At 39.5% G+C, this 15,276-nt stretch overlaps 1 protein-coding gene across 4 annotated transcripts in view; it reads left to right on the forward strand.

The window, feature by feature from the left end:
* The first annotated feature begins 3,921 nt into the window (after positions 1–3,921).
* Positions 3,922–15,276, forward strand: part of OPA1 (OPA1 mitochondrial dynamin like GTPase) — a 53,778-nt gene continuing 42,423 nt past the window's right edge. For 2 of the 4 annotated variants that reach the window (XM_069865354.1, XM_069865356.1), the window contains exons 1-6: positions 3,922–4,024; positions 7,252–7,570; positions 7,886–7,982; positions 9,139–9,246; positions 10,447–10,500; positions 11,126–11,193. In XM_069865354.1, coding sequence (XP_069721455.1) covers positions 3,996–4,024; positions 7,252–7,570; positions 7,886–7,982; positions 9,139–9,246; positions 10,447–10,500; positions 11,126–11,193 — 675 coding nt within the window. In that variant the 5' untranslated portion in view covers positions 3,922–3,995. The remainder of the gene's footprint in view (positions 4,025–7,251; positions 7,571–7,885; positions 7,983–9,138; positions 9,247–10,446; positions 10,501–11,125; positions 11,194–15,276) is intronic. The other 2 variants (XM_069865355.1, XM_069865357.1) reach the window with 1 other exon arrangement.

Raw genomic sequence — 15,276 nt, forward strand, 5'->3', positions numbered from 1 at the left:
ACTCTGACGAGAACTTATTATGGGCTTTCAATACTTAAAGGGGGCTTATAAGAAAGATGGGGGAAAACCTTTTAGCAGGACCTGTAGCAATAGGACAAGGGGTAATGGTTTTGAACTAAGAGAGAAGTTCAGGCTAGACATTAGGAAGAATTTTTTTTCACTGAGGGTAGTGAAATACTGGCCCACGTTGCACAGAGAGGTGGTAGATGCCTCATTCCTAGAAAAATTCAAGGTCAGGTTGGATGGGGCCCCAACCAACCTGATCGAGTTGAGGATGTCCCTGCTCACTGCACGGGGGCAAGACTGGACAATCTTCATGGTCCCTTCTAATCCAAACAATTCTATGATTCTATGATTCTGTGATCTTCTTAATTTTAAATTGAAATTTGCCTAAAATAACAGATGTAAGTCAGAAAAATATGAGTAAAGTTAAAATACAAAAGCAAAGGTAATATTTAAAACAAAGATAGTCCATTAAATTTATAAATAAATCTAAAGGCAGGCAAGTAAGAGACAAAAACATGTGCCTCACTGCATCTCTACAACTTTTATCTCAGTCCTGAAAATACACATACGTTCTAGGTCATCTTTGCACAACTTATTTGCCTCTGAGAAATCCGACTGTATGAACAGAAGCCTGGCCTACAAAACACCCCAAGTCTCTTCTTCTGTTTAGTTCAGCAGATGATACCCAGTTCTGGGTGTATCACAGAAAGCAAGCTGTGAACCAACTGCTGAGAGTCCACAGGACAGCTCAAAGGAGCATGTGAAAGGAGTCCGAAAACATGGAAGAGGGAATACGGGTTGTTTAAAGAAAAGGAGTCTGAGAGGAGTCATTACACCAGTTTTCAAGTATGTAAATATAGTTGTATGTAAGGAAAAAATAGTATTCTGTGCCCACAGTGGGTAGAGTTAACTTGCTACAAGGAAGACTCAAAGCATGAGGTAAAACCTTCTATTAAGGCTGGTGAGCATGAGCACTACAAAGTGACCACTCCAATGCCTGCAATCTTTACGGACAGGTGAGGCATGCACCTCTCAGAAACAACAAATCTAAAAGTGATTCTGTCTGAGGACAGATGGGTAAATCACTGAGCTCTATAACTTCTTCCTCTGCTTCCCACTTCCATGTGATTCTGCCAGCAAAAATCCCCCCGCACCTCAGAAAAGCCATTTGGACACACCTTGTGTATTCTAGTTTTCAAGGTAGCGTTGTCCCCTATTTCACGCACTTCTTCAGTGTGACAACAGCTGAAATATATGGGAATCTTATTTAAACAGCATGGAAGGCACTGGTGTTACCGAAAGGGATAAGGAGAATGTATTTTGCACCCCATTTACCTCATTTATTTACTACAAACATCCTGATCCCAGAGATGCAGACACTTAATATCGTCTATAAACATCCTGACCTCTGCTCAGGGTTGTGGACACTTAGTCTTAAGAAAACTATGAACTCAGTAGTCAAACTCAAGGTTGAAAAAGTGTGATGAAACAAGGAAAAGGATATCAGATGGGGATGATTTGTGATTGTTGAAGGATTACCTGAAGGGTATCCTTATCCTAATTAAGGATGTGGAAAGGAATAAGCAGTTTTGTGTTAAAGCAGAATTGTGCAGCCTAAAGAATATATGCATGCAATAGATGTAACAATTATATTAGCAAGGTGGAATTTTGAGCATTGGCTTTGTAGAAATCAGCCTTCGGGGCCTTCAGTAGAATCACAGAAATGTGTAATGGTTTGAGTTAGAATGGATCTTAAATATCATCCAGTTCCAACCCCCTGCCATGGGGAGGGACACATCCCACTGGATCAGGCTGCCCAAGCCCCCATCCAACCTGGCCTTGAACAATTCCAGGGAGGGGGCAACCACAACTGCCCTGGGCAACCTGGGCCAGTGCCTCACCACCCTCACCATGACGAATTTCTTCCTAATGTCCAATCTAAATCTTCCCCCTTCCAATTTAAAGGCATACTTCCTCATCCTATCACTACAAGCCTTCGTAAACAGTCCCTCCCGAGCTTTCTTGTAGCCTCTTCAGGTACTAGAAGGTTGCTATAAGGTCTCTGTGAAGCCTTCTCTCTCCAGGCTCAACAAGTCCAGCTCTCTCAGCCTGTCTTCATAGCAGAGGTGCTCCAGCCCTCTGATCATCTTCGTAGCCCTCCTCTAGACCTGTTCCAATAGTTCCATATACTTCTTATGTTGTGTTTGCCAGAACTGGACATAGTACTTCAGGTAGGATCTTATGAAAGCGGAGTAGAGGGGAAGAATCACCTCCCTCAGGAGTTTCGGGAGGTTTTTTTCTTTACCGATTTCAGGTAAAACTGGTAGAACCACCAGCCTCCCTCCCAGCCTGGCCCTCATGACCTTATCCAGCCCTGGCGTTGGGCATGATACATCAAGTGGTTACTGTTAAGAAAACTGGAGTATTTTTTATTTACGCTAAACTAGAGTTAAGTTTCATCTAAATAACTGTATTTTTTGAAAGTGAGACAGAAGATCTTTCTGACAGCATGTTTTCTTTCAAACAGTGTTTTTCCAGACACTGCTTATTCATTAGAGACGATAATGTCTTGTGTGAAGTATGATCCGTGCTCAACAGATGTCTCTTCTTCTGTAATCACCTATGTTTGGAGCATCTTTCTATCTCAAACACAAGGTCAGACACAGAGCTGGAGCCAGCTCCAAATTAGCAAGAGTTTTGACTGTTGTGAAGTTCATAATAACAGTAAAATTAGTTCTTGGAAAGTAATAGCATATGCATAAGATTTCTGGGGAAGCGTATCCATACGCATGTAAATGGTAAGTCTATTCTGTCCCTGCTTTCGTCTCATAGAATCATAGAATCACCAGGTTGGAAAAGACCCATCGGATCATCGAGTCCAACCATTCCTATCAAACACTAAACCATGGCTCTCAGTCTCGCTGCAGGGGATCGATGGAGAAGAGGGATCTGGGGGTGTTGGTTGACAGCTGACTGAATATGAGCCAGCAGTGGCCCAGGTGGCCAAGAAGGCCAATGGCATCTTGGCTTGTATCAGAAACGGCGTGACCAGCAGGTCCAGGGAGGTTCTTCTCCCTCTGTACTCGGCCCTGGTGAGACCGCTCCTCGAATCCTGTGTTCAGTTCTGGGCCCCTCACCACAAGAAGGATGTTGAGGCTCTGGAGAGAGTCCAGAGAAGAGCAACGAAGCTGGTGAAGGGGCTAGAGAACAGGCCTTATGAGGAACGGCTGAGAGAGCTGGGGGTGTTTAGCCTGGAGAAGAGGAGGCTGAGGGGAGACCTCATTGCTCTCTCCAACTACCTGAAAGGAGGTTGTGGAGAGGAGGGAGCTGAGCTCTTCTCCCAAGTGACAGGGGACAGGACAAGAGGGAATGGCCTCAAGCTCCACCAGGGGAGGTTTAGCCTGGACATTAGGAAAAAATTCTTCACAGAAAGGGTCATTGGGCACTGGCAGAGGCTGCCCAGGGAGGTGGTTGAGTCACCATCCCTGGAGGTGTTTAAGGCACAGGTGGACGAGGTGCTAAGGGACATGGTTTAGTGTTTGATGGGAATGGTTGGACTCGATGATCTGGTGGGTCTCTTCCAACCTGGTTATTCTATGATTCTATGATTCTATGATGGAGATCGATCGCTCCCTCGTGTTGGCCGGGCTGATAAAGGATGCTCGCTTTCTACAACTCCAGAATGAGTCTCGGGGAGTTTATCGCCCGCATTTGCGGCCCCAGCGGGGGTGGGACCCGGGCCGCCCCGGGGCAGAGGAGCGAGGGGCTCCCGCCGCAGCCACAGCCTCCGCCCCGCGGTGCGCCCTCAAAGCCGCCCCCGCCGCCGCGCCCGGAACCTTTGCGCGGGGGGGCGCGGTTTCCAGCCGGGGCGGCGGCGCGGGCCGCCCGGAAGCGGCGGCAGCGCTGTGGGCCCGCGGCGCCGCCTGCCCTTCCAGCGGGAGCCCGGGACGCGGCGGCCCCTCCGCCCGCGGCCCCTCCCGACCCTCAGGATGTGGCGGACACGGGCGGCGGCGGCTTGGTGAGCAGGGAGGGCCCGGCGCGGCGGGGTGAGCGGCCGCCAAGAGCCGCGGGCCTCGCCTCGTCTCGGGGCCTCCGCCCCGGGCTGTGGCGCCCGTCCCGGCCGAGCAGCAGCTGCCCGCGGGGGTCGGGTGCGAGGTGGGGGATACGAAGGGCGCGGGGTGAGCCTGAGGCCGCTGCGGTGGGGCGGCTGCTGCCAGGCGGGGAAGTTTCCTGCCCTTCAGTTCGCCTGAAGATGCGAGGTGGAAGGTAGCTGCGTTTCTCACGTTCCCAGCTTCCCTTTCCTGGTGTTTCAGGCCGCCTTCGTGGCCAGATCTTGGCCCTTCCCAGCAGCTTCTCTGTGTTCTTGTTTTTCACCGTTCTGTTATGCGAACCTTATAGAATCATAGAATCAAGGTTGGAAAAGACCCACCAGATCATCGAGTCCAACCATTCCTATCAAACACTAAACCATGCCCCCCAGCACCTCATCCACTGGTCCCTTCAACACCTCCAGGGAAGGTGACTCAACCACCTCCCTGGGCAGCCTGTTCCAGTGCCCAATGACCACTTGCATGAAAAATTTTTTCCTAACGTTCAGCCTAAACCTCCCCTGGTGGAGCTTGAGGCCATTCCCTCTTGTCCTGTCCCCTGTCACTTGGAAGAAGAGGCCAGCGCCCTCCTCTCAACAACTTCCTTTTAGGCAGTTGTAGAAAGCAATGAGGTCTCCCTTCAGCCTCCTTTTCTCTAGGCTAAACAACAATGAAGTTCAACAAGGCCCATTGCAAGGTCCTGCACCTGGGTAGGGGCAATCCACGGTTCCAATACAGGCTGGGTGACAACACAATTGGGAGCAGCCCTGCAGAGAAGGACTTGGGGATGCTGATTGATGAGAAGCTCCACGAGAGCCGGCAATGAGTGCTTGCGGCCCAGAAAGCCAGCTGTATCCTGGGCTGCATCAAAAGAAGCATGACCAGCAGGTCAAGGGAGGTGATTCTGCACCTCTGCTACTCTCTTATGAGATCGCACCTGGAATATTGTGTCCAGTTCTGGAATCCTCAACATAAGCAGTGTATGGAACTGTTGGAATGGGTCTAGAGGAAGGCTACGAAGATGATCAGAGGGTTGGAGCACCTCTGCTGTAAGGACAGGCTGAGAGAGCTGGACTCGTTGAGCCTGGGGAAGAGAAGGCTTCAGGGAGACCTTATAGCAACCTTCTAGTACCTGAAGGGGTCTACAAGAAAGCTCGGGAGGGGCTATTTACAAAGACATGTAGTGATAGGATGAGGAGGTATGCCTTTAAATTGGAAGGGGAAAGATTTAGATTGGACGTTAGGAAGAAACTTGTCACGGTGAGGGTGGTGGGGCACTGGCCCAGGTTGCCCAGGGCAGTTGTGGTTGCCCCCTCCCTGGAATTGTTCAAGGCCAGGTTGGATGGGGCCTTGGACAGCCTGATCCAGTGGGAGGTGTCCCTGCCCATGGCAGGGAGTGGGGGTATTGTAGAATTGGATTGCACTTTTGCTCTTGTTATGTAGCCACTTTTGTATTGGTGCTGTCTGTGGTGTACTAAGCCTCTTGTAATTCCATGTCAAAAAGGAGAAACTTGTTACTACTTTAGGGATTATTCTGCTCCTTACTATTCTCATTCTAGATACCAAATTTGTTGCAAAGGCACAGCCGCCTTGATAGTTTAGTATAGCAGAGGGTACCCTTCAAAAACATAGTGACTTGTATGAGTGAGGGCTTTCATGATAGACAGTGGGTTTCCCATTTTTAAACTTTCAATTACACTAAAGGAAATTTCTAAACATAACTCATGAGGAGAATTGCTCCTTTGAGAGAGGAAAGTGTCTCTATTCACATAATACTGATTTTAAATTTATCTTCCAAAAGCTCACTTTCAGGGTCAAAAGTGCTGCTATAAAAAATTTTTCACTTCTTTGAATATTAAGTATATGTGTGTCTTAGACAATGTCATCTCTGCTGCATGTAAAATCTCAAGGCAAAGAACTATACAGATTATAGAGAATGTTATTAGAAAAAGCTGTAGTATTTTCCATTTCGTATGATTCACTTATTCTCTGTGAGATGTGTTAACTCTAAATGATTTAGGATTACGGGATGAATAATTTTCCTTCTCAATGATGTGAAGCACTTTTTTATTTATCCCCTTTATAAGTGAATGCACTTGATAATGTTGAAAATTCTGGAAAAAATGATCAAGGGGTAGTCATCAATTTCAAGAAGTGTAACTTCACTCATATTTTGCACCCAGTAAATTATTTTATATTAAGCATTCTGATATGAAGACTAAAATGTTACCGAGGAAGTTACTTTTTCCAATTGTCTTTTCACTGAACTGGCAGAACTACCTGAAAATGTTCAAGTATGCAGATAGAACAAATGTCTTTCTATACTTTCAGTTACACTAACTTAAGTGTTTATTTTAATGTAGGCAGGATTAATAACATCCCTGTGTTTTAACATTTGCTTTTTGTGGCGTTTTATGAGCTGTGTTTTCAGAGGTAAATCTTTCAGACTGAAATTTTCCCTTTTGCATAAACCTAAATTATTTTACTGCGGTCTTCAACAAACGCGATGTAGCCATCTCCAGAAGTAACCTTGTCTGTGCATGACCTAAGACAAAGCAGTAATGCTGTAATCCTAGAAACGCAGAAAGGAATTGAAAGATGTCATTAAGTATGTGCTTCAGCTCCAAAGGAGAATCTGCTTTGCCTAGAAAGGACAAGTATATTTTGCAAGTAAATATGCGTATTGGTTCTTTTAAGTTTGAAAACCCTCTACAAGCTTAGTATTCTCTAAAGGTTTGTTTTGAATAACAAGGCATGCCAAACTATGAATTTTTCTTTCGTGTTACAAGTTGATCATAGTTGATCTTCTGTGGACTCAAGCTCCTGTTTGTCAAACTGTGTTTTACCACAGACCTGTTATTTCCCTTAATCCAGTGTGGAAGTTAAGTTTAATTCATAACAGACTTCAGAAATGGTATTTAAAGTTTTATTTCTGTAATAGCTAGAAATGCTATACCCATTAACAATGCTATCAGCTGTTTGTTTGCCTGGTTAGTACCAGGAAAATAAAATGATAGCTGGAAGTTATTTGTTTGGGATAATACTGTAATTAATCTGTAAGCAGCTAAAACATAATGTGAGTTGCTTCTGAAAGGTTGTTGAGTTAATCGTATGTTGACCAATTCTGCTACTCAGAGTTTTTATTTCTTTCTTTTAGTGTCATCTGCCGGAGTCTAGCAAATAGCAGCTATGGAATAAAAAGAAAATCACCGCTTCAAAACTTGCATCTTGTTTCCCGAAGTATACATCATCCCTACTACCCGAGTTCGAAATTTCAAAGACGTCCATTAAGGATATCCATTCAGCTGTTCTCTTCTCTTAATCGTCTTCCCCTACGCAAAACAAAACTTTTAAATGTAAAGTATGGATACCAGTTCCACAGGAACTTTTGGCTAGCTAGACTAGCCTCGAGGCTTCTCAAAATCCGCTATCTTATACTGGGATCTGCTGTAGGTGGTGGTTATACAGCTAAGAAGGTATGTATCTGTGGAAGCTATTTTATGCATTTTGGTTGTGTTGTTAGTAGGTACTTAAGAAAAATAGTTCTTGATATAGCCACAAAAATCCAAGATATGATTGTTTGATTAACTAAAGATGACTGAATATGGAAAACAGTTTTTTAGAGAACTAGTGTAGATCTTAAAAGTTCCAAGTAGTAGTATTCATATCTAAAAGATGATGGATTAGTATTTTTTTATGTGTAGGTATTACTTTTCAGTGGATTTCTCATATGCTTCTCTATGTAAATTTCTTTTTCTATTTTTACTGTATTTATTCTCTTTTTGTATTAGACATATGATCAGTGGAAGGACATGATGCCAGATCTCGATGAATATAAGTGGATTGTTCCTGACTTCATTTGGGAGCTTGATGAACATATTGACTTCGGTATCACAAAAGCTAAAATGTTATTCTCTGAAGACGTACATACTTAAATGCATGCATACAACCTAAAATTAGGGGCATGAGTCCTCAATGCCTCTCTCTAATTTATAGCTGTAATTTGAGTGAAATTGTTGAAGTTTGTGTGTCTTACCAGAGTAGTTGTATCACTGTGTTTGCAGGAGGATGTTAAGCATTGTTTAGCATTGATATTCCATAATTCATCCTTTCATCCTTTGAGTGTGTTCTTGGCCTTTTCACATGGCCGTGTAATCCTATTATTGAAAGGATAGCTGCAGTGTAATTGGGGAGACTTGAACAGGTTTTGGTAGTATTCTATTTGAATGACACTTACAATTAAAAAATATAAGTATGTATAGATCAGTAAAAGACCAATTGAAAATGCAGAGTACAGTGAACCTGCCTACTTAGAAAATTATCTTGAAGATACAGAAGAAAATGAAGAACAGGCTCCATTTTCCTGAACCTTCTGGTTTCAGTGGTTTGGTTTTTTTCATATTTTCAGATGAAAGATATAAGTCTGAAAAACAAGCACAGAATTTCTTCTTATATGTGCAGGGTAGTAAGGTAGTGTTCTTTTTTCCAAAAAAAAAAAGTTCATGAAGATTTTACTGTTTGTATGAGCATTGCATAGATAAATTCAGAGACTTAATAAACGAGACATATTTTCTTGTATTTATTTGTAGTGGACACAACATTTTCATAATAGATTAAAGCTATAAGTTTGGGGTTTTTAACGGATTATAAAATTGACTTGTTTATGAAATTGAAAAATAAGTTTCTCTTAATGTAGAAGAAATGAGTATAGTTAGTGTTATGTAACTTAAAAACATCGTCTGCAAAGCATGAGAGAGAATAAAGTATGAAATGTGAAATGTGGGGATAAGTTTTAGTACTTGAGGCAACCAATTTATCAGGAAGTTCAAAGTCCAAAAAAGCAATGGGTTTTTTAGATAATCTTTCCCAACACTAATGGGGGGAGGTGCGTTCTCTTTATTGGGGGAGGGGAGTGAGGGAGAGGAAAATAAATTAAAAAAGCCATGTCCTGAAAAAGCTGCTAAGTTTTACAGCCTAAGCCATTTTTGCTCACTAAAATAATGAGAAAAAACCCTACTCATTAGCTGTTGTACTGTTTTCCTAGAAAAACTTATAAAAGCCCTTCCTGATGCAGATGACCTTGCCAAACTTCTGCCAGACTTTGACAGGATCGGAGAGAGTTTCACTGCACTGAAAGGATTTTTTTCTCCTGGTGAGAATAATTTTTTAGCTTATTTTTAATTTTGAAAGCATAAGCTATTACAACATGAGGTTACCGATATGTCTTTAGACGCTGAAAGAAAGCAGATCCTTTCACTGAATATCTCGTCTGAAAGTGTTATGTACACAGGTAAGTGTAATGTGTTTTTAAAAGCAAGAATTCTAGTAACAAGTACAGAGAAACAAAATGTGAAATTGAATACAGAACTAGAATTCTTGCACAACTCTAAACAAACATTGAAAGCTGGATTGTGTCAGTGAGTTGTAGAAGCTGGACGTGTCTAGCTGGAATTTGAAGAAGGTAAGAGTGGCACTGGACAGTAACAGTACCAAAGCTTTACCGCAGCTGTTACAGAAGAGAATAGTTGGGTTATTGACAGTGATGATTCTTAGTGTTAACAAGCATGTGAAATAAGGAATTTGTAACAAAGGTATTCTTTTGAGTTCAATGATGTGTCTGGACACAGCTCCAGAACGACTTGCTTAAAGATTTAGCTTAGGTAGGGGCTGCCTTTCAAAGGAGTAGGTAGGAGTTCTAAATACTTAACAAAGGACAAACAGGTAGTTTGTTGATTCAGTGTATGTAGGCTTAATGGCTTTTATGTTTTGGAAGACTTAAATAAGACATTTCTGGTTGGTGGAATTTTTAAAACTAAAAATGATTGATTTGATCATCCTATCTGACTTGCTAATGAGCACGGCTCAAAATTTCACCCAGGTTTTGTAATTAAATGCAAGATTATTCCTATTAGACCTTGAGAATTATAGAGCCGCATGACTGTGTATTCTTGAAAGTTCATATCTGTGAGGTGTTAGTCGTTACTTTAAGCATGTTAGAAAATACTTCCATGTAAGTGTACACTAGAAGTGTATTTTCATTTTCTTAAAATACCGTCAGTGGCAGAACTACTCCATTAATCTTACAAACTGAGCCAGCAGTTAAGTAGGGATCAAGTTCAACAGAGTGACAAGTAAATTACAATCTCCTTTGTATTTTGGCTGTTTAAAATTGTGGTGTTATTGACTGATATTGTGAGATGTAACCTGTTATTTGTTATCATACTCACATGGGCAAAGTTGCCGGTTTTGATTGTGTGGTCCTCCAAATGAGACAAAGATCCCTCATCTTTGTTTTGCCTTTTGTTTTGTACTTACAATTTTTATTTCACCCTCTTCTGCTGATTCTTCACAGGTTACAATTTGGTTAGTGAAGTCATAGGAGCTTCTGATCTACTTCTGTTGTTAGGTGTGTAAAAGCCCTTTTTACTGCCCTTCACCTGCCTCTTTAAAGCAAACTCTTAAAATACTACTTTCCTAAGAGGAGTGAATGTCAGCATAGACACAACCATTTACAGCAATTTAATATTGAATTATGAATTTTTTTAAAATACTTCGCTCCTCCCCTGTGAGAATGAATAGATGAATAGTTATTATTTCTCTACCACAGTCCTTAGCAGATGCTTTTTATTTTGGGCGTTTCACTGAAGCTTGTTTTGAAAATCTATGCCATTACAATAGGAAAGAGTATTTTCTTTCCTTGCTACAATAATACCAATGGAATTTGTATTATCCCTTCATGTTTATCAGAAATAATTAAGTTTACAATGTTTTCAGAACCTTAGTAGTCTAACTGAAGCTGTCTACTCCCTTGTGATATAACTGGAGTCACAAGCTAGACATAAAATTTTCAGATGAGTTTTAAACTTAATTTCTTTTTCAGTTTCTTTAGGTGAATGATTTTCTAATAGGTACTTCAAAGATTATTGAATAAATAATACATAAGAGTTAAAACTAATTTTATAGTGTGTGTAGTTTGAGAATTTTTAAGTGTGTATTGCATGTTATAATGGATTTCTGTAATTATGTCCTAGGTTCTCCAGGAGAAACGGCGTTCAGAGCTACTGACCAGGGATATGACAATGACAAACAGTACAAAAAGGTAATTACTCTCTTGCAAAACTAAAAATGTCTTGACAGCAGGTAATTTTTTGAAAACTGCTTCAATAGCTACTTGCAGCTGTTTATTTGAAGCAGCTTCTATAGAATTTATTATTGAAAATGACGAGTATGCATTGTTGGTTTTACTATGTAAACATGATGATGTATAGTTTGTAAAGAAAATATATGGCAGTCATAACAATCCTTGGGAATTGCTTTCTTCAGAAAATTGGTTTCTAATAAGAGTGTAGTTTTAGATATTTTGTGTGCATTTGCAATTTTTCAGGGTGTGTTCTCAGTGCCTCTTTAGCTTATAGCTTTTTACTGAAGTTGGTTTAGGCTTTTATACTTATTTCCAAGTGTATCTGCTTGCACCCTCATTTCTGTTGATGTTTTCACAGTTTCTACTTTGATGAAGAATTTCTGTTTATTAAAGCAGTCTTTCTTTTTACTTATTTAGATAAAGCATACATCAAATTTTTGTTACTATCTTCCAGAAAAAAGTGCTACTGTAATTTAATAACTGAAAGTTTTAGTCTTTTTTCCTTGAAGTAAAGAAGGTAAAGTTTAACACTTTGTTTTCATAAGTAGTAGATCATATTCCTGTTAAATTTCTGAATTGTAATATTGCTCATTCTTTAAAGGATTTTCATTTTTCCTGCGTATATTTCAAAAGAACCTTTAAAAAAAAAGGAAGGAAAACAATATATAACAGGGAATTTGTAAATGGTTATGTATTTTTGCAAAAGTGTCTGAACTATAATTGGGGCTCTTACATAAAAGATGTTTGTGTATGCAGGCATGTATACATTTATCTACATTAATTCTGCATGGCAATGTATAGTGAAACCTGTACAAAGCTCACTTTTTGTTACATTTCCCCCCCCCCAGAAGAGTGGATTTCTGCATGAGAATTAAGTTAGTTTGTTTCGCTTTGTCAATAAACTGTCTATATATATTGTTTTATTCTCTCTTGAATGATGGCTTGGCACAGGTTTCACTCATTAAAACATAAAGTACTGTTGATTTGTGAAGAAGTGGCCATCCTAGTTTGTCTTCATTAACTAAATTAACTGAGATTTTTACTGAATACCAGTAATATCTCTGATGGTTATTATTACTATAGGGTTTTTTTGGATGTGGTGGCAACTGCATTTTAATGTTGCCAACAAAATTTTGTTTGTGTTATGGACAATATCAAGTCATATTAAATCAGTGTGATTTAGAAAAATTGGTCTGAATTACTAGTTTTTGGTACACCAGTTATATCCAGTATGTTATGCCTAGAAAATGTTGGCTTGCTAATTAATAAGATCAATTTTCAAACCAGGCACGTATTGACACTAACAAAGCATGATCAGTTTATTAGCAAGCAAAATTACTATTTTCAAGACAATGGATTAGATGGCCTTTTTTCATTCAATGCTTTCCACTGCCAGCCAATGCTAGTTTAAGAATTGTGATTGTATGGATGCATAAAGTGCTGTGGCATGGTGAGATGATTTTCTTTGTTTCATTGTGAAAAGATGAGTTACTACTAAAAGAATCTAGGGATTCCTCATTTGGAAGAACATTCTGTAGAACTGTTATTGGGCTTAGTCCTCAGATGAGTATCTAAAAACTTCTTATAGAATGAGTGAGAAACCAGTAGATTTGCAGGATAACTTTGGGAGAGTGTACCTTGTCCCATACACAAAATCAGGCTGTGTTACTTCTTGCCAACGAACATGTTTTATCTCATAATCTTTTATCTAATATGAAAGATAAAATTTTTTTGTAAAGAGAATTTAAGTTACTGGAGTGTTCAGATAAGTAGTTTAAATAAATGTAGTTTTAAATCTGTTCCTATTTGGATTAAATAAGAAATTTTCCTCTTGGAGAAAGAGCAGAGAAAGTATTTATAATATTTTACTACTACATATATGTTTTATATTGTATATGTGGACCTAGTTCAGGCTTGCATTTGAAATGGTAGTATTACCTCCTTAGAAAATTCTCTTGCGCTATTGCCTGTCTCAAAAAAACAAATAGAATTTCAGCTTCCTATTAAAGCAAATAAATTCCAAAGCTTAGTCTAATTTTTAAAGAAAATTTGTAGTGGTTATAGCTGTGGTTGAAAAGCATGTGAAAAATGTGATTTAAGTATTGACATGGGACTTGGAAGCCAGATAAATAATTCAAAACCAACCACACAGTCCTTTCTTTGCCTTTGGTACTTTGATAAGATCTCATGACTTGAAGAACCTAGTGTGCTGTTCAGGATTTGGCATTGCGTTGACTCCCTTCCTCTGCCAGCACAGGGTCGCCTTCAGTCAATGTAAGAAGACACATAGTAATTCTACAGCGCTTTGCTAGTGCTGTAGAGTGGAAAAGAGGTTTTAGCAAGAATATTGTTTGACTCTGATCTCTTTTTATTTTTTTTAACATTCTCCTTTGATTTGTTCTTTCATGCCAGTTAAGTAATACACTTTCCATAATTTTCTGTTTGATAATGAAAATAATAGAATGATTGTAAACAACTTTCTGAAATCCCATTCATTGATCAATGTTGATTTTGCTAGACAAAATTCTTTAAAACACGTAGATTCACACTGGAACGATTGATTGGGGGGAACAGTGGTAGTGTTCAATGACAGAGATGTGAACTTCCTTGTTTGTGTCCTGGTTCCTACCAGCCTGGGTGCTTTGTGTTTAGTTCTGTGCTATTTAAGGTTCTTGATATTTTTTGTGGTTTTCTTTTTTTTTTTTACTTCGAACATATGAAGTAAGATATAGAAAATAAATGAAATAAGATTATTGACTGTTTATATATAAAGAAGAAAGTGTTATTGAGAAGCCTTTTACATCACTGTATTTTTTACTTTGAATATTTTATTAAATGATGTAACTGTAGCTGAAAAAGGCTTTTCATGCTTTATAGTAACAGAGTCACATGGACCAGCTGTCTTAGAAAAAGTGATTGTACATTAAACAGCTAGGTTTAGTGACTTCAAACATTTGCTATGCTTCCCATTTGAATGTGAAAAGGCCTTCATGACAGGTTTTATTTAGTATTTTTTCTTGTATTTTCTTGACCCATAGCATAGTGTTTAAAGAGTTTGTGTCAGGTCATATTGAGAGTTTCCTTGTTTGCAAAACAGTAAAATATTGGTATTGTTCCTCTGATGCTAAATGTAGCTGTGAGGCTGTCTCTCCTTAATGGTGTGTAGAAATTACATCTTTTGCTTTGCCTGAGTTCTTCACACAGCTTTAATGCATTTGCTAGTCTGGAAATGCAGAAATTTATTAAATCTTAGTGGTCCAGCAAAATACAAATGTGAAGATTTTTCTATTCTTGCAATTTTATACAAATCATTACTTAACAAATGTTTAAATTTGGCCATTTGATCGCCTCTCTCCTTTTAACCACTCTCTCCTGCATTTTTTGTCCTTATGTGTACATGCCTGTGTGTGTATTTCATGAAACAAATGTGTAACTTGATATTAGATGGTTTGAATTCTTATGGCAAAGTTCTGTTTCAGGGTTTGGGGTTTTTTTTGATTCCTGAAGTGCATTTTGAAACTTTTCATTTCACTGAATTTTTTCTTAGAAAGTGCTGTAATACTTTTTAGAAGAGCTTTATTTTAATAGTTTGTTAATACTTTTGTCTGCATTCTCTGAAATAAATTGTATGCAAGGTGCAAGTAGCATCTCCAAACCAATTTTGAAAACCAGCTTACCATTACAGGAATATTTAGTGTGCAGGGAGAAGAGAAGCTGCTTCATGGAAATGCTGAACAAATAAAGGAATAAGCATGGAGTTGCAGGGATTTTGATGTGATCAGGAAGGATTATGACAGCATGAATTTAAACTGCAGTGTCACAGAAGTGGAGAGGGGGCTTTTTCTGTCTTTTTACTCTTTCTACATTTTGTTTCTCCTAGTGTGAGAAAGTTGAAGAGCAGGTATAAACAGTCTGCACTGCTAAGAATAAGAACAAAATGAGAACTTTTATGTTACTGACAAAGTTGAGCCTGTTAGCTGTTGTGCACAACTTTTTATCGAATATCTAAAACGCTATTTAAATACATGCGTGGTTAAGTTG

This window comes from Phaenicophaeus curvirostris, chromosome 10, assembly GCF_032191515.1.
Source record: "Phaenicophaeus curvirostris isolate KB17595 chromosome 10, BPBGC_Pcur_1.0, whole genome shotgun sequence".
NCBI lineage: Eukaryota > Metazoa > Chordata > Aves > Cuculiformes > Cuculidae > Phaenicophaeus > Phaenicophaeus curvirostris.